Genomic DNA, 21,370 nt, shown 5'->3' on the forward strand with positions numbered 1-21,370 from the left:
TTAGTATCAATTCTTAGAACTGGGGTCGCTACACTGATGGTTGTATGTATTGATATGTATTGCCAAATATCCCTCCAGAAAAATTTACAGCAGTTACACTCCCACAAGTAGTGTATGAGGGTGTCCATAGTACTGTATATAGCACTTATTATTTTTGTGTTTGTTTTTCTTTCCCTTTTTGGCTTTTAAGTTGCCATAGGTCAATAAAAAGGAAAGTTTATCTAATATCATGATTTTAGTCCATGTGGATCTGCCAGAATTAAAATAAACTGTTCTCTCTATGAGGTTTGTAAAAAGCCCCAATATTTCTTTTTAAAACATATGCTGAAATAAAACATAGGAAACTCTTTTAATCCATTTAGCAAACAGCAATAGAAAATTCTTTTCCTCTCCTAAATGACTTCTAAAAAAATTTCCTACTATCCAAATTAAGTAATCCTGTCTAGCTTCCAACAACCTTCACTTTTATTTTCATTACAATGATGTAGATGTAGTAAAATTATATTAACTTTTCTTGTGCTATCTACCTGTAATGCCAAGCAAATTATAAATCTATTGTCATGGCTTCCTTAACTCTTACCATGAATTGCATTGTATGACTCAATTTATTAGATTAAAATACCTAAATAAATAAAAGTTGATGGCAGGACATTTTATCACTAAAAAAGTTACTTCAAATAGGAAGACTTGATCTTTAACAATGCTCACACTGCCTAGATAAAATTTAATGGCTGTCTTGCAAAATAAGGTCTACTTTTATTAATATTTAATTGAATTTTCAAAATGATCCATATCAACTAGTGCTTTATAAAATATTATTCAAGTGAAAATTACAGATCTGCTTATAAGATTAAACTAATAAGTCTCAATGCCCATTTATATATGTATAAATGTCTCAAGGACTCTGAGTAACAGCTGAAGTCCCATAGTCAATTTGTAAAGGAAATTGCCAGTTTACTCATTGATTTTCCTCAAATGCTAAACAGAAGTGAAAGCTCATTCTTCTGTAAGTTGTCAACAAAAGAAGAGAACAAAATGCTCCATTTCAGAAAACTACAGCTTCTATGAGACACAGTATAAAGACATTTGAATACAAACATTAAGGCAGAATTGGGAGAGCATGGAGATCAGAGTAGAGGAAGCAGAAATAAAGAAAGCAACAAATTAAAAAACAAAAACAAAAACAAAATTAAAACACAAGTTTTTGTTTTTGTTTTTTAAAGGAAAGAAAATCTTGAGATGGCTTCATTTTCTTAAGACATAGGAAAACATTTTTAAAAATCTTTAATTTCACTGTGATCTCAGGGAAGGAGTAAATTTTCAACCATGAGCTCAATTATATACATAAATGCACACAAAACCTCTACATCTCTCCAGACATAGAGGCAATGACCTCTAGAAATGTGATAACAGATTTATTTCCAACCCACAAAAATAACTGATTAACAAAATGGTATCTTAAGAGAGAGTGACAATATCATTTTAGGTGTTTTTTTTTAAGATTTTTTACTTATTCATTTAAGAGAGAGGGAGAGAGAGATCATAAGCAGGGGGAGAGGCAGAGGGAGAGGGAGAAGTAGACTCCCCACTGAGCTGGGAGACCAACGTGGGACTCGATCCCAGGATCTGGAGATCGTGACCTGAGCCAGAGGCAGATGCCTAACCATCCAAGCCAGGTTTTGTGATAGTTAGGGAATGGGAGGTTGAGCATATTCAGCTACCTACGTTAGAATTCAGGGAGGCGGACATTGAAGACCCAGGATAAACAACAAGAGTTAATCTATTGGAAAGAATAATTCCAAAAAGTAGAAAATCTCTTGAAAAATGCAATTCTGATTCTGTGATTTGGGGGGGGCTAGAAAGGCAAGAGGCGAGGGCCCACACTTGCCTTTAGGAACAGATGGCTAAATCATACACCTTAAGACCTGATATAGTCTCAACCTCACAAAAGAACCCTCGGATGCCTAAAAGTCTTGCCGCTGAAATATCCACCATTCTCTTAGTGACAAAATCTAGGAAGTAGGAAAACAAAATTAAATTCAGGAAACGAAGAGGATTATCAGACAGAGGAGGAAGAGACAATAAAGCACTAATTTATTATAATTGCTTAGTATTTTGTCCAGGCTGTGTGCCAGTGCATCTCCTGCAGGATACAAAGGAGTTTGGAAATCAGTCAAGTAAGACTCAGGGTAGAAAATCTCAAAGGATATACCTTAGCCAGCACCTTGAGAACTACAGAGATCAGATTCCTCTCTGATATTTCCTGTTGCATTGTCCTCTACAGTGTCATAATAAATCAAGCGTGTAACGGCCCAAAGCAAGAAGATTCCTGTGATTCATTTCTTGAACATGGAACTATTTGGTGTTTCTGTGATGCCTGCATTAGGTGACCAGAAGGGGGTGACAATACATTCTATTGCCAGCAATTTTTCTAAGTTGTATAATATTAGGGACACTCCCTAACACTGTGCTTGGAGAAGAATGAGTGAGAAAAAATGGTGATGATCATGGAGCCATGTCAATGGAGGGTTTTATAAACCTTGATAAAGATCAGGTTTATTTTGAGTGGATTTTGGAAGGATTTTAATGAGAAGAGTAATCATTCTGACTTTTATTTGAAGATCAGATAGAAGGGGGAGGGAATGTGGAAGCATAGAAACTGCCAAGCAAACTATTGTAGTCTAGAGCAGATGATGGTCTGGCTAGATTCGTAACAGTAGAGGTGGAGAGTAGGAGATGGATTTAGAAAGAGGTGGGTGTTTTAAAGAAAATGCATTTGGAAGTGAAAAAGACGGGATTTGCTCATGAACTGGACCTTGAGGAGTAAGGGAAAAGCAGGAGTCGATGGCAGGATTCAGGTAACTGGGCAAGTAATGGTAATAGTTAATTAATGAGGAAGATTGGGGGAGGTAACTAATCTACGGTTGAACATGTTAACTTTGAGATGTTTATAAGACAGCCACATGGGATTGTCAAAAAGTTAGAACCTAGGGCACCTGGATGGCTCAGTCAGTTAAGTGGCTGCCTTCGGCTCAGGTCATGATCCCAGGATCCTGGGATCAAACCCTGAGTCGGGCTCCCTGCTCAGCGAGAGCCTGCTTCTCCCTCTCCCTCTGTCTGCCGCTCTGCCTACTTGTGCTCGCTCTGTCTCTCTGTCAAATAAATAAATAAAATGTTAAAAAAAAAAAAAGTCAGAACTTCCAAAGTTCTGACAGGGGACACTCAGGCCTCAGATTTCAGGGAGTAAAACCATAGATGGATAAGGAAGCAGAATAGAGATGATTTTTCTAAGAATGAAAGAAAGCCGAGAAAGAAGGGAAAAAAAGATGTATTTGTGGTTGGCCCTCCTCCTCCAGTTGGAAATGGACCTGAATATTCAAAGTCTTCTCTCTCCTTCCTTTTCCCCACAGCCATCTCCCACCCACCCCCCCACACAGAATAAGTTAGACAGTTGAATTAAAGGCAAGACCCTTTACTTTCAAACTCTTGAGATCTCAACATTCTGTGATTATTTTTTTTTTAGATGTGGAAAAGCAATCCTCCCTGGCAGACTTAGGTTTAATCAGGGGTGAAAGAGAGGATAATAATAATCATTTAATTATTTTTGAGTATACATTTGATTTATATTAATACTTAGTTACAATCTTGGCATTGAGAGAATTATATTTTTTATTAAGTATAGAAATGGGTCAGAATACAGAAAATCAGTAGAAGGAATAAAATATAATTTTAATTTGGAAGCTATGGGTTCTAGCAAGACTCCACACCAGGGAACTCTGGGAAAATCTCAGTTATGCAGCATTATGATATATACTTTACCCTTCGTTTCCCAAAGAGCAGTTATGTCTTATTGGAGACCTACTCCGTTCATTCTCTTTCGCAGGGACCAGCTAAGGTCCAGCTTTTTTTTTTTTTTAAGGTCCAGCTTTTTACATGTTTTTTGTTTCATATCATCTGCTGAAGTACACAAATATTACCATGTACACACTAGTTTAGTCTTAAAAATGAGTTTCAAATCTATTGTCATACCAGAGATCTTTGAACATAGTATGTGAAACAGACAGATGTGTGTGCACACCCCACCCCCCCAACACACACACCCAGACACAAGCTTGGCAGGGGCCAGAGAATCTCTAGATTCCAAGTTCATCCAAACCCCAGCTCTTTTTCTTGTTTTTGTTAAGATTTATTTATTTATTTATTTAAGAGGAAGAGAGCAGGTGTGTGCCTGAGCTGGGGGTCAGGGGTGGGGTGGGGAGGGGAGCAGAGGGAGAGGGACAAGCAGACTCCATGCTAAGCATGGAGCCCGATGTGGGGCTCAATCTTACAACCCTGAGATCATGACCTGAGCTGCAACCAAGAGTCAGGTGCTTAGTGGACTGAGCCACCCAGGTGCCCCCAAACCCTAGGTCTTAACACAATAGAGTCTTGGGGCCCAGGATTGTTTCAGTATAGTTAGGTTGCACTTGTTCTGCATAACAAATAATCCCAAGTCTCAATGGTTTACCACATTTATTTTTGCTCATAGGCCTGTGAGTTGCCTGACTCTTCCAGGTTTGTCTGAGATTGGCTGATTTGGATGGGCTTAGATCAAGGCTGTGGAGTAGACGCACATCTGTTCCCACCCATGTGGAACTTTAGGTACAGTAGCATACTCTTTTCATGGAGGAATGCAGGAAAATAGGAAGGCAAGCAGAAGCATGCAACGCTTTTGCTCAGAATTAGCACACAGTCACTTTGGTTATTTTCTAAATCTTCCCAAGTCTCACAACCAAACCCAAAGTCAAGGGGGTGGGGGCGAGTGTAGTCCACCCACAGGGTAGCTTTGGAGTGGAAAGGAGAAACAAAGGACTGTCAACAAATAATCTTATCTATCTCAGGGACGATGATTTGTTAAAACTTTCTGTCTCCGTTCCTAGACCAGACTCTGTCATATTAGTAAAAACTCAAGAAAACAAGAGAAGAAAAAGGAATGGAGAGAGGAAAGATGGAGGGATTCCTGGAAAGTTCTATGTGAATTTCTCCTACTCTGCCCCCACCACTATGGCCATCTCATTTGGAGCAGAGCTAGAAAATAAGAAACACTTGAAATTTCAAATGTGGATAATCAATTAAATATTTCACAGAAGCTCAGAAGGCTGTAGCCTATGAAAATCTCAAATTCTGCAACAAAAGCTGTTTATCTTGAATAATTTCTTTTTGACTTTTTTTCCCCATTCGGTTTGTCTGTGAAACCCATCGAGTAGATTTTTGAGAGAACAAAAGATCTTTTACATATTTCTATCCTCATGTAACTAAATCAGTACATGAGTAAATATCATGCAGATATTTAAAGATAAGAACTTTTAAATATTTACTTAGTACTTCATCCAAACTTGAAAAGCAAAGAAGTCTATCATTTTTTTTCATATCTTTCTAAGAGAATGTAAAAGCTCAATTGAGTTACTCTTGTACAGAACCATATTTCCCCCCTGAAAATCACCAGATTAATGAAAAAAAATTAAATGTTGTATGTGTCTACCTTATAGTATAATGAAAACATTGGTTTTAGAAGACGTAACAAAGATAGCTTTTATATTAAGTTTTTACTCTTCCTAAAGACATCAATTATAGAAATGATTGCAAATGTTAGAAAATATCAATTGAACTAATATATTTTTATTTGGATACCATGGTTGTGTGGGCACACAAAGATCTATATGTGAGATTACATTGAAAAGACAGGGATGTGAAGAAAACTGGAAGATCTGTACTCACTATTGTGTTCTTATCTAATTAGTTCTCATTCTCAAAAAACAAACAAACAAACAAACAAAAACCCTGCAGTTTTAAAGGAGAGTAAGCTGTAAATGTCAGCAGTAATATAAATGAGGGGAGGGGACTGCATAGTAATCATATTAATATAGCAATAACTATTACTGTCAGTAGTTTTGGTCCTCGCCATTTAAATGCAGCATTCTAATATTTATTCAAAATACAGTTAACTAAAATTACTTCAGTTACATTCAGTACAAAAATGGTGCAAGTAGGTTCATTTTTAATGAATTTTAATAATCATACTTAACTTACAATACCTATTTGATGTGAGCAATATATTTAATTTTTTTAAAAATGTATTGAATATACTAATAGTTTGGTTTCATATTAGGTTCACTTAGGAAACAGAGAAAAAGAAAAAAGTCTAGAAAGTGAAAGAATCATTTATTCGTTCCATTTTTTGTTAAAAATCACAGACTATAATGCATGTGAATGTCATCCAATTGTAATAGTGTTTTATCTATTATCTGTAAACAGGTAATTCCTAAACATAAGGTAGGTCCTATAATAGGAAGGGTAGAAATTGACAGATATCTCTGGTTCTACATTTAATGTTAGAACCTACATTTATTAGGCTTACTAGATCTCACTAGGCTGAAAACTAACAGTTATCAAGCATGTCCTTTAAAGGTGACATAGAGGCATAACCACGTCACAGATTCTTAAATCTGATGGCACAATTAAGAAAAAGCATATAATCAAATCACGAAGTTTAATTAAAAAAATAGGATATAATACAATGGTTTTGGAATCAAACTAAATTTAAAAACAAAACAAGTATATGGTACTTTGAGACAATTTTACCTAAATAATGTCTGAAACCCCCTTTACTGCGTTCACATATATCCTAGAATCATACCACAAACCCTCCCGACAGATTAAAAATGGATGGAAAACTCCCCCTCACCCACGGAATAAAAAACACCGTCCCAACATCAGTGTCCTTAAGCAACTAACAAGCTTTCTCTGTCTTTGTAATTCCTGTTTGAAGTTGTCAATGAAGGTCTTGACCTCCGAGATAAAGGGATAAAGTAGGTATATGGTTAAAATAAAGATGATGTTATAGACATGCAAAGCCTCCAGTACAAAAATGTGGAGGAGAGAGAAGTCACAGAATTCAACCTTAACGGAACAGTTAAAAAAGATAATATAGTAAGAAATCCCAGTAACTAATAGTATGCACCTAAGAAGTATTTGCTGCGATATCTAGATTTCATTTCATATGAACGGTAAACATCAGAGCCTTGTCCTGTAGAAGAGACGATGGTAAAATTCCCAGAATTGAATCAGAAGTCAGAGATAACGAGATGAGCTTTCAAAATCCCTTAGCCTTTTTGGTTGTACTTTTCTCATCTGGTGACTGGAGGGATTGGCCAAGTCCATTACTTAGGAAAGCTGCAGCTCTGTTCTCTTACGATTTCATCTCTTAAAATAAAAACTTTTATGTGGAAAATAAATACTGTGTTCAAAGTATCATTCATTCACTAAGGGTTACGAGGATCATAATCAGTATGAATGCGACATCGTAAGGACTCTGCTGTTGTGAGCAGCCCTCCGGGATGATAAATGTCCAACTCACAAAACCTTGTACTGTGTGATCCACTGCCTAGTGTTTCAAGAAGGCAGTCCTCCAGACAGTTTCTTTCACTTTTTCAACAGCCACTTCATTCTCCTTTAACACCTATTTCTAAAACATTGTTTATTCTTTCCCTTGTCTCTCTCTCACTTTAGGTCTGGAAGGAAGCTCAAAATGATTTTGCGACTAATATTTTTTCCTAGACAAATTACCAAACACAAAGTTCTCATACATGTTTTACACTAGGGAGAAATGCAGGATTAAATACACTACAATCTGGATTTTACAAAACCAAGATTAAGGAATAGTAATTATGATCTGAAATTAAATCCCCGGGGGGGAGTAGCAGTAAATCTTCCAGCATATCTCAGAAGAAAAGCATCTAGTTGAATGCTTGAGTCATTTGTCCATTCCACAGCCAGAAGTGCTCCTCACAGTTTCTTTTACATTTCTAAGGAACTGGGAGTATCCATCAGGATTGACTGTCATTAAAGGGAGAAAAATCATCCTGGTTGAAGGGCTATTTTAGCTAATCAAAAGCAATACTCTGTGATGTTTTGCTATGCCTCTTTCTCAAATAAAAAGCAAATTTAGATTGAGAAAAGAATTGATAAAATACTCACTTTCAAGTGGTTCCTCGAAAATCTACCTTCCTTTACTTCCCTAGAGCGCCAACATGTAGGTTTATATGAGATTTTGTGATGCCAACTCCTGGTTCTGGCTGAATCCACCCCTTATTCTTAAATTTAAGTTGTGCTCCTTGTAAATGCATTTTAAAATTCTATTTCTAGAAGCTATTGACTAACAGTAGTCTGGGTTATAATTTATAATTTAATAAGTATAATTTACTATAAATAAGTAGTCTGGGTTATAATCTAATAAATATTTACCCACTAATGCATTTGTCATCGATGAGCTCTAGTGTGGGGCATTATCAGTCTCAGGAGGCAATTCTTTTAACCACATTTATGCAGGGTAAGGCAAAGGCATGTATCTTGCCAGACTTCTTGACTATACCATTTGGGGCCATGCTTGTAATACAGCTCACCCAGTGTACTTGTAAAGGAATGTATTCTGAAATTGTTGCTACTCAATAATCCTACCGAAAGCTAGCATAAAAGTAAATGTATTTATGAAGGATTGTCTGAGATAAATGCAACTCATCTCTTCCTCTTAATTAGAGAACACAAAGCAAACGGCTTCAGAGGCCATAGGCACAAATAAATTACACCACAAAGTGCTCTGGTGTAGTTATTAAGGGGTGGAGATGAGCATTATGGTCAACTGGTGAGGTGAATTCCATATGCTGTAGCACAAGCGAACTCATTGCCATGCCCACGTTTGGTTTGCAGCCTGCCTGTCTTTACTCTCCACCAGCTGGTCAATCTATTATCTCTCTTAGATTAAGTGTGTGCTTCAGAATGCTACCTGGACTCTATTTATACCCCTTTACAATTGATGGTATTGAAATTTGACCTGACACTAAGGTTTGAAGAAATTTTTGGCTGAAGATCAAGGGAGGTTTGCACTTCTATGCCACACTTTAATTAATCAACAGCTTTTTTTTTTTTTTTTTAATAAAGCAGCGAGTTTTGCTCTTTGACAAAGCTGCTGTAGTCCTCTAGGAAGATATCATAAACAGCGGCCAAATCATAATCCACACTGTCCGCAGTCCTGTGCCTCTAGGAATCCGTGTTTCTGTTTCAAACATAAAAATAGTGGGAACTCTCCCACCGCTACTCCCTCTGCCACTCATGCTGGCTTTCTCTTCCTCCCAGGCACAGGGTAAGGTTGCGCCTCACCGTCCCGGGGTGGGGCGGACTGTGAGTAGTGCCGGCTCAGGAGTTTTGGGCACGGTGACCTGTACGGCTGCTAGCCTCAGGTATTTGTTAGCCAACATGAGAGCCGTCAGGGCCCGGTTTTCCTCGACTGTTGCCGCTGACCGTGTTCCAGATAGTGATCGCCCCGTCAGCTGAGGTCAGTGAGAATGACAGTGACAAGAGTCACCATTGAACTCAAAGCTGAGACCTGAAGGACAAATGGCCGTGTCCTTTACTGTTCTTTGTTTCAAGCCAGTGAGATTTCGGGACTGTTGGTTACTGTATGCTATCCTAGCTTGAATCCTCCTGGTGCCCACTTCCTTGCATCATCGGAAAGGTAGATGTGTAGAAATTCATGCTTAAACGAACTCCCAGAACATGACTGCTTCCTAGAGTCAAGATAAATTTGATTCCGGTCTTTATCGGATGACTGATAATGATAAAATCCATATATATATATATATATATATATATATATATATATATATATATATAATCATTATCATATATTTGGAATATATATACACATATATCCATATCTGGAATATATATATGTATGGATATATATATATGTATGTATATATACATATATACATACATATCTACATTTGGAATATATATAGATACACATCTACATTTGGAATATATGTATATATAAATATATATATATATATATAATTGGGACACAAAAAGCAGACTGTCTCTATTTTCTAATGATAACATTAAAAGTAGAATGAATGCATAATTTTTCTGGAAAAAATGGCATAAGAAGTCTATAGAACATAATGATGCTTATATTCCTCTCCCTACATTATGAAACATTTTTAGAATGAAAAAGACAAGGCCTTGCAGTAACCTAACTCTGCATACTCAAATCATAATTCATCAAGCTGATATCTTCTTAGATTATCACATGGCAAGTAGGCAGTGGTTTCCCAGCTCATGAAAACACTTCATTATAATTAGTGTAAGAGTGTCGTCGAGGGGACTTTCATTGCATTTCAGAGGATAAAATGTTTTCCTAATCTAGTTTTGCTTCCTCAGAGCAACTAGTTTGTTTTTATGTGGTAAATACAATGCTCATGTCTCTTTTTCTACATTACCTAGGAAGTTGTTTGCCAGATTTTAGGATCAGAACCAGCAAATAAAGAGGACTTTATGATATATATTCTGCATACTGATTTTAGTCTTAACTATTAGATAAAAGTTAAAGAGGCTGGAGTATTAAGATGCAGAGGACAAAAGTAATAGTTAAATTTATGGGCTTTGGAGCCAGATGAGTTATATTCAAATCTAACTTTGCAACTTGGTAGCTGTCTTAATTGGTTCAGGCTCCTATAACAGAAGGCCATAGAATAGGTGACTTAAAGACCACAGATATTTATTCTCACAATTCTGGAACCTGAGAAGTCCAAGGTCAAGACACTGGCAGATTCAGTGTCTGGTGAGAGCCTTCCTCCTGGTTCATAGACGGTGATCCTCTAGCCGTGTCCCCTCATGGTAGAGGGACAAAGGAGTTCTCTGGGACCCTTTCTCCAAGGGCACTAACATCATTCATGAGGACTCTACCCTCACAATCTGATCATCTTCCAAAGGCCCCACCTCCTAATACCATCCCCTTGGGGGTTAGATTCCAACATCTGAATTTTGGAAGAACATATTCAGTCCATAACAGTCGCTATGTGACAAGTTATTTTACTTAAGCAAGCTCTTTTATTGTGCCTAAATCTCATCTTTAAAATGGGGATAGTTTCCTCAGTGATTGTGAGGATTAAAAGTGTTATTTTTAGACAACTACTAAGAAGACTCAGTAGTTCCATGGATACTACCAAGAGCATTTCCTGACATGTTAATTATTATAATTATTTCTCTAATAATAAATAGCCAGTGATTTGAAGTCGCTGTACATGACTCAATCAATTCAACATGACCTGAGAGCACATAGTATGACGAACAGTCTAGGTCCTAGAAATATCAAGATGGGTAAGACTTGGCCTTTGTCTCAGCTCATCGGATATATTAGCCTAAAAAGAGAAAGATACATAAATGGATCGTGTCCGTGCAGTGGAGCAAGGTCAACAATGAGATGAATTATTTCGTGTTTGCTTACACACAGTTTGTTAAAACAGCAGTATAGATATTTCACTTTGAAATCTTCAAGAACATACTCATTTTTGTATCACCTTAACCAAAGTTTTTGAAAAATAGAAAGCACTTAGGGATCATGGAGTAGAATAGTTAATTGAAGGTGGGACATTCAAATGTTGCTATCCAGCAGTCATCTTGTAAGACCTGCTTACAAATAAATATAATTACAATTGTAGTGAGTGACCTGGGAAAAGGTTTCTATGAGGAAAGGGGAGGTAGGAAGGTGAGAAAGGCTGTCCTGGCATTAGGAGAAGGATCCCTGATAATGTGTTGTCTAAGCTGAGACCTGAAGGACAAATGGCAGTTACCCAAAAGAAGGAGTTTTCCAGACAGAAATAACAGGGAATACAACCTGCTATCAATTGCTTGTCAGTTGCTTTCAGGTTCCAAAAAATAAAAGCAGGGAAGAATAGTTAGTATAATAAGTAAGTAAGAAAGTGGCATAAGATGGTAATTATCATATCTTCAGAGGCCTTCACTGACCCTCCTCATCTAACATAGCCCCCTTCACCCTGTCCAACTCTTCCCATTACCCCATTGTGGTTTCTCTGTTGCACTTCTTTTAAATCACCTTTGTGTTTTTATTGTATGTTTTCCCCAAATTCAATGTAAGTTCCATTAAAGATGGATGTTATTTATCTTACTCATCTCCATAACTACAACACTAAGAACCAAACTTGGGTACATTAATGGTGTTCAATGAATGAGAAAAAATATATATATATTGAATGCCTGTAGTAAGAGAAGTAAGCTGGAGGCCAACCATGTAGGGCTTTATACACTATAAAACAGACTTGAGACTTTCAATTAATTGAAAGCAAATGAAGAGTTTTAAGTAGAAGGATTTTAAAATAATCATTTATTGTTGTGTCAAGGATAGATTTGAGGGACTGAAGAACAGATCATTGTGGTTGAGATCACTGGGATGGCAGTAGGAAGGATGGAAAACAGAAAATGATAAATTTGAGAAATAGCAAGAAAGTATAATTAACAGGTGGGTCTTTGATATGAGAGAATGAGGACTCCTAGTGTGAGGGTGAACAACTGCAAACACAATGTAACCTTCCAATGAGGAGAAGGAGGAAGCAGTTATGTTAGTTTGTTGTTTGTCTGGTGGAGTCTGGTAGAGATTCATAACTTTCATTTTTAGTTAGAGTAAATTTGAGGTGTGTGAAACATCCACAAGGTGCAGTCAAGTAAGAACCTGGCTAGAGAAGGGTCAAATCAGCAAAGAGAGATTTGGAGGCCATAAGCACAGAGGAGAAATTGAATCCATGGTAATAGATGAAGTTGACTCATGAGAAGCTTCACAGTTAGAATAGAAGAGTGCTTGGACTGTATCCCTGAGGAACTCAGGATGAAGAGGAAGGGCCCACAAAGCAGAGTGTGGTAGACCTGAGGGAGGGAAACCTGAAGAACCTGGGTCACGGGAGCCATGGGAAGAGCAAGCTCCAAGAAAGAAGCAGTCTTCAATATGGTGGCTTTGAACAGGTCTCCAGTACAAAGGTCCCCCTGACTGGTGCATCTAACTAATAAATGTTTAGGTTTTATTTTCTCATACTTTTGTATTCAAGGAGTAATACTGAGGAGAGATTGTTGCTTAAAATTGAATCAGGGTTCCAACAGCACATTGGACTATGGGACTGTTGAAATGGTAGTTCAGAGGAATGAACCAGATTGGAGTGAGAATGCCCCAAGGAATAGCAACCAGTAGGGGATGGAAAAAAAGGTGATAAATCTGAAACACATGGGGTGTGTTGTATGTCACGAATATGTTGGGCATGGGCTGGAGTAAGAACCGCTGTCCATATTTTAGTTATTAGCCCTAGAGTTCCAAACCTCCCAGGTCCCAAGTTTGCTGCATTTGGATGGGCAATGAGGGTGGAGGAGGAGAAAAAGAGTTGAATTTGGTGAAGAAGGTCAGAGAAGAAGATGAGGAAAGTAGGCCCTTTAGGCTCAACACTCGGGAGTTGTTCACAATTAGCAGAACCCTAACAGGCATAAATGATGTTTGCATATCTCTGTTGTCATTGAAGACATTCATTGGATTAACATGGAAATTAAATTTCTAATTTATCTCCAGTTCATGTCATTATAGATTCAGGTTGTTAAAGAATGAGCACATGCTTTATGAGTAATATTCTTCCAGGAATGTTGTAGCTTGAGACAGCGCTTTTGAAATCTGTATTTTATCTTTTGGGACAGTATGTATTTGAGGACAGCCAAAGATTTTTGGCATAACTGCAGAACTTATGAGCTTTAAATCTATATTTTATAAACAATTGGACACTTAGCAAGCACGGGAATAAAATGAGGGCATACCTGTCTTTGCTCAGTAGAGGTCGTTCTGATAAACAGAAGTCACATTTAAAATAAGTGGAGGAGATGCAGAGGGCTCCTTTGTTGACATATTTCATACGTAAGTTAACACCGTTGGAAGTGTCAAGAAATGGCCTCTTTTTAAAAGAGAATTAATCCAACCCAAGGTATGAACAGAGCATCACTTCAAAAGTGAATCTCCACATGAATCATCATCTGTGATTCATTCTTCCCCTGTATTTTAACATTGTACACCTTAGTTTATCTGCCCATTTATTTAGCAAATATGTACACACATGCCAAACAGTATTGTGGTGGTGAACAACTCAGAGATGACATCTGCCCTCAAAGAGTTCACAGTCTAAACAGAAAAAGAACAAGCATGAGCATTTGCAAGGTACTGTCTTCAGGTAAGCCCGCAAGTGCCGTGGGATTCTGAACCAGACTTGGGCAAAGTCGAGCCTGAGACCAAAAAGGCCAAATGAGAAGGGGGAGAGAGGTTTGTCCTTACTTTATTTATTGCTCTCCCCAACATAGATTTCCCCTGAAGAGTAAGCCACTTTTCCCCTTTTAAACCACAGCCTAAATTTGATCAAGATTTCCACAGGTTGATATTGACAAAAACACCACTAGATATTAAGAATGAATAGAGAGGGAAAAAAAAATACAGAATATACAAACAGCACAGAAACAGTCAAATTTCCAAAGTGTAAGGTTTTGATCCTTAAGATAACGATACATTGAGTCCAAAGAAGTAGTTAGTACATCTTTGCTTACATCTAGCCTCGAGTTCTGCTCTCCTTGACTTCTTGGGAAGGGACATTTGTTTCTATCAGTGGGGAAGCAAAGTTTTAGGTAATTGTCCATTTCCCAGGAAAAATTAAAAAAAAATTATTTCACATAAATATCTTTCATTCTTTTTTTTTTTTTTAGATTTTATTTATTTGAGAGCGAGAATGAGAGAGAGCACATGAGAGGGGGGAGGGTCAGAGGGAGAAGCAGACTCCCTGCCGAGCAGGGAGCCCGATGCGGGACTCGATCCCAGGACTCCAGGATCATGACCTGAGCCGAAGGCAGTCGCTTAACCAACTGAGCCACCCAGGCGCCCAATATCTTTCATTCTTAATCTCATTCCTGGCAAATGAGAGAATTTTTTCCCCCACATCTAACTGATGTGTCTAGGGTACCCAACAAAATGAACGGCTCTTGCTCATAGCACAAAATGTTATGATTTTACCAGCATGGCTATCATGATATAACACTGTGTGTAATACAGACACATATACAATAAGAAGGGATACTAAAACTTACAGAAAATTTTCATCCTTAAGCAATTGACATATACAGCAACATTTGTCCAATTACATCCTCAAATCACTGCCCTGTTAAGCTGAGAGAAAAATTAAAACAGTTTCTTAAAGTTTACTGAATTGTTCCTCCAAAGGTCTTCAGTCTGTATGAATCTGTTTCTAAGAAACAGGGACATATTTCTTCCTTTTATGCTTCTCTTTGTTTCACTTCTTTGTGGGTTTTTTTCTCTTAAAAATAGTAAGAAAAATAATTCTCTGTTCTTTGTTTTTTCTTCTCTTTATCTTCTCTTCCTTACCCTTGACGAGGCAGAAAACAGCAAGACCTCGTGCTAACGAGGTAGTGAGGGTGAAGGAGGCTGGCTGGGGTTGGCAGGACCTGGGTCCATGGGTCAAGGAGGAGGTCAAGACCAAGGCGGCCAGTGGGGTCTTCCTGCGTGAAGCCAGAGCCAGTAAGGCATGTGGGGTTAATGGGGCTCAGGCTGGAGGTGACCAGCAGAATTAAGATATTAGTTACATACAGGGAGACTCTTTAAATATATGTTAAAGATAATGAGAGGCAAGATTGTCGCTGTCTGAGAAAGTGTTACATCGATCAAAAAGGTGAAAGCTAGAGTGAACCCTGTGGTAGTGAATTGGAATTATAGATGCCAGTGGGAATTCATGTTTTAAATACAGATAGATAAATGATACACAAAGAGGGGCACCTGGGTGGCTCAGTTGGTTAAGCTTCTGACTCTTGATTTTGGCTCAGGCCATGATCTCATGGTCTGATACCGAGCCCACATTGCACTCTGTGCTGGGCATGGAGCCTGCTTAAAATGCTTTCTCTCTCTCTCCCTCTGCCCCTCCTACCCCACCACTCTTGCTCTCTTTTTCTCTCTCTAAAAGAAAAAAAAAGATGCACAGATAGATGATAAACAGATATGTTATATATATTATAATATATTGTATATATGCAGATATATATGACATATTATATATATCAGTGATATATATATAAAAATATATATATTAGTTATGGATGCTTGTGTGTATGTATGTATACAATTCCTAACTGTGTCTGCTAAGAGGGCCTAGAAATAGTGATACCCAGGAAACAATGAGCACACCCAGTGCCTAGATCCTCGGTTTCTAAAAGCCGTTCCTCACTAAAGAAATAATTCTAGGGGAAAGGAGAAAGAAAGAAAGAAAGAGAGAGAGAAAAAGAGAGAGAAAGGAAGAAAGGAAAGAAGGAAGGAAGGAAGGAAGGCCTTAATCAAGGACTGGAATAGGAAATTATAGATGAGTCGGCAATGCCTCGTGCCAGAAAGTAAGAAAGCCCCCAAATCATGAGGGAGACTTGACAAAAGGATGCATGGCCTAACTTCTAGGGCCTGACCCAGTTTGTATAGTTAGTGTGAGCATCAAAATAGTGATGTTAATGCATTATAACCCATTAAACAAAATCATTATTATTATAAATGAATGTGGGAGACAGAAACTTTCCTTACTGTAGAATGCTAACTAATACATGTAGATGGAATTAGAAAACCCACATTTGGAAATCATAATTGTAATAATTGATGCAGACAAAAGTCATCAGTGTCTAAGGGATGAAAGTTTAAAGAGTAAGAAGATACTATGTAGTTTCAAATATCTCCACACAAGGGAAATTTATATCTTTATAGTAGAGAAACCTGGTAGACAACACCTTAACCAACTGATCAACGTTCAGTGCCTTCTGGTATGGTACACTGTGAAGAACGGGGCATCGCTGTTCCTATCAAAATCCCATAATCTGAGTTTAAAATGAGGAAACATCAGATAAACCAAAAGTGGGAGACACTCAGAAAATATTTGGTCTACACTCATCAAAAATATCAAGGTCACAGAAGGCGAGAAAAAACTGACCAAAATATTCCACACTGAAGACTAAAGAGATATGATGCCAAAATGCAACACACAGTTCTAGATTAAATCCTGGAACTGGTTCGAAAACTGTTTTTCTGCTAAAAAGGCCATCGTTGGGACAGTTGCTGAAATGAGAATGAGCTTTTAGGATTAGATGGTAGTATTTTATTAACGTCAATCTGATTTTAGTGGTCGTACTAGAGTTATGTAGGAGGAGATTGTCATTTTCTTTTAGAAAATCCACATAAGTATTTCAGGGTAACAGGCCATCATGTCTGCAAATTATACTCAAATAGTTCAAGGGGAAAACATAAATGATAGAGATAGAGACAAATATAACATTTGGTCAAATGTTAACAACTGGGGAACTTGGTGGGGGGGTTGGTTTGTTTTTTATTTGTTTTTTATTTTTTTATTTTTTTTACTGTTCTTGCAACATGTTTGTTAATGTAAAAATTATTTCAAAATAAAAACATTTAGTGAAGCAAATATGGAACTAAAAGGTAAGTGGCATTATCTATATTTCAATGTTACTTCATACTTTTATGAGCATTATCCTATACTACACTGAAGGTAAAATTACACTTAACTTATTTTTTCTTCATCATGTGTTTGGTCTTGTGTTTCATTGGACAACAATTTTTAACAAAACATACACAGGTTGTAATGTGTGACTGATACACAAACTTGCAAAAATTAATTATTAAAAAATAAAAAAATGTTTATTAAGTTAAAAAAAGTCTTGGTCTTGTTGCTTTCTTTTTCCAGCTGATATAAATGGTACAACTTAGCATCAGACATTTGGTTTTGTTCTTGATGGACACAACAATATAACTCAATTTGCTCACTCTTTCTCTCTTTGCTAGGTTTCTTATGTCAAAGCTATTGACATTTGGATGGCAGTATGCCTCCTTTTTGTGTTTTCAGCACTTCTGGAATATGCAGCTGTAAATTTTGTATCAAGACAGCACAAAGAACTTCTGAGATTTCGACGAAAGAGAAAGAATAAGGTAGGCGATTAAATGCATCGGGTTCGGCAGGATACCAATTGTCACTGGAAAGTAAATTTGTTATATGTAATAGAGTGGTGCAGAGAGGAAGTGGAGTCTGAGAACCAAAGGATACAACTATTCCTTTGGTTTTGTCCAATCGAAACTGAAATTGTCAAAAATAGCTTCAGGGATGAAATGGTGACATCCAGTTCTACTTTATATAGCGTATCTATCGACATGAGAGCTTTATCAATCTCTTTCTAATGTACTTCCTGGAACAACACCATTTTTTGCTTCAATTAACAAAATATATCATTTCTTACTTGCAACGTGAGAGTGTTCCTGATGGTCTTACTTAACACGTCATTGGATATAGCTATTAAAGTTGTTCCTTTTATCAAAGTAATTCCTTTCATTGTTTCCATAAAATATTACCTATTTGTTAATGCTATGATGTTCATGTAGAACTATGTGGTCTCTTGCTCATGCATACTTTCCTGTTTTTAAGATATTTATTCTGAATCTCTATGGGAAACACAAGAATGTGTTACTGTTGCCTTGCTGTTAACTGTTAAATGAAATCCAGAAGAAATTGTATTGAGAACATCATTAGGAGACCACAGGAAGTTGTAGAAGTAATCTCATAATTGAATTTGGATGCACAGAATGGAGTTGTTCCCCTCTATTAAGACTTGTAATGTTGTCTTTATATGCACATAAGCTCAATCAACCCCCTTTCCTCTTCTGGAAGGGAGAGTTTCTATTGACAAGCGTATCTATCAGTTTACTTCTCTTAATGTGAATGTGCCAACTGACATTTAAAAGCAAATGGACTCATACGCAATAGAGAAATGTCAAATTATGTAACAGGAGAAATTGTGGCCAGAATCCGGTGTATTGGAATACTTAAGTCAAAACATACTCAAATCTTAGAAATAATAGTCTGGTTCATATAGGATGCATTTTTAAGGATTTTGAAAGGATTTAAATTTTTTTTTTGAGGCTTCCTTGTAGTTTCTGAATTATTCGCTGCAATTTACATATTCATAAAATTGTTTAAAGCCCTAAGCCCATGATCTCTCAGTACTGAGCATTAAACATATTCTAAAGTAATAATGAATTCAGTCATGTCTAATTAACTCCCCCAAATCATAATAAATACCCAATTCACAGTAGCATGGAAGGAACATCGAGGACTGTGATACTCTGAGTAATACATGGGACAAAAACAGTGCCTGAGCTTTTATTTGATCAAATTGTTATGAAAATAAAGGCACATCATTTGTATATTGAAACATTTTAATAGGGAAATTTATTTTTCTCTATCTCTTTCTCCCCCCCCACAGCCCCATCTACTGGTTTCCTTATACTTTTCTCCTTCTTTTTCTCGCTCTTTATTCCCCTTTTTTCTCCCTCCCTACTGTCTAACTGCTCCTCTTTCTTTTCATGACACTTGGCACTGGCTGAAACATTATCGCAGGACAAAAAATTCTATATCACAAGGGTAAAGCTCCTGTTTTCCTTTCCCTTAAATGACTGATAAAGACAACTTCTTCTAATGTCATTAATCCGAAGTAAAGTAATACTTATTTCCCCTTCTCATTTTGGTTTGCTTTTTCACTTTTATTTTCCATTTCTCTACCTTTCTCCTCCTTCCTATACAATTTAGAATGTATCGACCAGGTGCCGGGAAGTATTAGGTATGTGATGTCCAAATGGGGGTAGAGAGCTCACTTTCCACACCCACCACACATCCAACAACAGACACAGTGTCCAATGGGTAACATAATAGACTGTAAGTGTAGATGCTCAATTTTGGTTCTCCTTTAAAAAAAAATTATCCTACCAAAGCAGCTTTTGAGTTTCACTACCGGTAAGAATATCAGGATATATAATGAAGCCCATTATTCTTTAGCTCACAGAAAAATGACAAGATTAATTTTTCTAGTGAGTGGCTCTCTAGGGAAATATAGAAATGCAAAAAGAGTAATATCTTATTATTTTCTAATGACTAGTTGAAATATTCAAGCAGCAAATATTATAATTGAGATTTAGTGCAGGAAAATATAGGGTTTTTGTTTTGCTTTGTTCTTAGTTCATTTCATCCTTTGGGGGTTGGATACCTTGCATATGTGAAAATCGATTAATTGATACATATGTATGTGAAAATGATATATGCAATTAAAACCAATTGTGCAATTATATTTACTCATATATGACTTGATTCTCTGGTTTCTCAATCCCTCTTGGTCCACCTTACCTTCCCACAGACAGAAGCTTTTGCATTGGAGAAGTTTTACCGTTTCTCAGACACGGTAAATTCACTTTCTTAACTCTAAGTAGAGGAATGTGGTCATCAGTGAAAAAAGCAGAGAGCATATTCTGCACCCAGGCAGTGTTTGGTGGGGAAACACAGCCCCTTGCATATTTAAAGCCAAACAGTGACCATCCCCCTTCAGCTAAGGATATTCTCTTTTTCAAACTCCGTTTGTCTTCCCTCACTCAGTAAAAAGATACTTAAATATTATCCTTTATCTAATCAGCTGAGTTATTTGATTGGTCAAAATGATCTTTAAATATATATAAACAAAAATAACGCATGTAATCTTATAATAGTCTCCATGAAAGAAACAGTCATTTGTTTTGACAAAATTAGTTCCAAAAATTAATAGAAAAATTATTTGTACAAAGAAGTTCTAAATGCAGCCTTTCTTGTCAGAAAATAGAGACCTAAAAATAAGGCAAAAAAAAAAATACTTTGTCCAACCTATGTATTTTTAGAATCCCTTAATGTGAAGAGAAGTTGAGATTCTTTATAATAAATGAACAATTTTGGTTTTTGATAGCAGCGTCCTTTGAAATGTTCAATTAAAAAGAGATCACAAGGTAGTCTATACTAGAGTGTATTAGTCGTCGGACTTGGCCACCATAATATTAGCATTCAATGATTGCGTTTAAACATACTCAAGCCAAGAATTGGGGCTGGGAAATCATAAACAGTCCAGTCTTTTAAACTAAATTTCTGGAATAAAGGGCATTTAAAAATACCTCCTCAGATGATTCTGCTGCACATCTTCATTAAGAATAGATAATAACCTTAGATAAACAGACGAGAAACATGTTACATTTATCTAATTGAAGGATTCTCAATTTCATAGCAGGTATCTAGAGCCAGTATTATTTTAAAGCCCTCACTAAGTTTTCTTATAATATGTAATCATTCAACTAATTTTTCTTCTAAAATTGCATATTTGTTCCCAACATAGCTAGCCACTTCTTTATTTTTTCATCCCTGGAGGAAAAAAATCACTTGATCCAATTACTTTTACTTAATTATCTTAACTGTAAATTAAAAAAAAATTTAATTGCTTTGTATTTGCATAACACAAATAGCCACTTTGGGAGAGAATATATTTAAATTTCTAGTAACTAAGTAGTTAATGCCTATAGGAGCTTTAGTATAAAAAAAATATATTGAAGTATTGCCTTACAAAACAA

At 36.8% G+C, this 21,370-nt stretch overlaps 1 protein-coding gene across 2 annotated transcripts in view; it reads left to right on the forward strand.

Annotated features, from left to right (window-relative positions):
• Positions 1 to 21,370, forward strand: part of GLRA3 (glycine receptor alpha 3) — a 197,666-nt gene that overhangs the window by 162,782 nt on the left and 13,514 nt on the right. The window contains exons 8-9 of one of the 2 annotated variants that reach the window (XM_035022680.1): positions 17,747 to 17,890; positions 20,143 to 20,187. In XM_035022680.1, coding sequence (XP_034878571.1) covers positions 17,747 to 17,890; positions 20,143 to 20,187 — 189 coding nt within the window. The remainder of the gene's footprint in view (positions 1 to 17,746; positions 17,891 to 20,142; positions 20,188 to 21,370) is intronic. The other variant, XM_035022681.1, reaches the window with a different exon arrangement.

The sequence above is a fragment of the Mirounga leonina genome, unplaced genomic scaffold, assembly GCF_011800145.1.
Source record: "Mirounga leonina isolate KUSES-001 unplaced genomic scaffold, KU_Mleo_1.0 Mir_176, whole genome shotgun sequence".
In the NCBI taxonomy this organism is placed as follows: Eukaryota; Metazoa; Chordata; class Mammalia; order Carnivora; family Phocidae; genus Mirounga; species Mirounga leonina.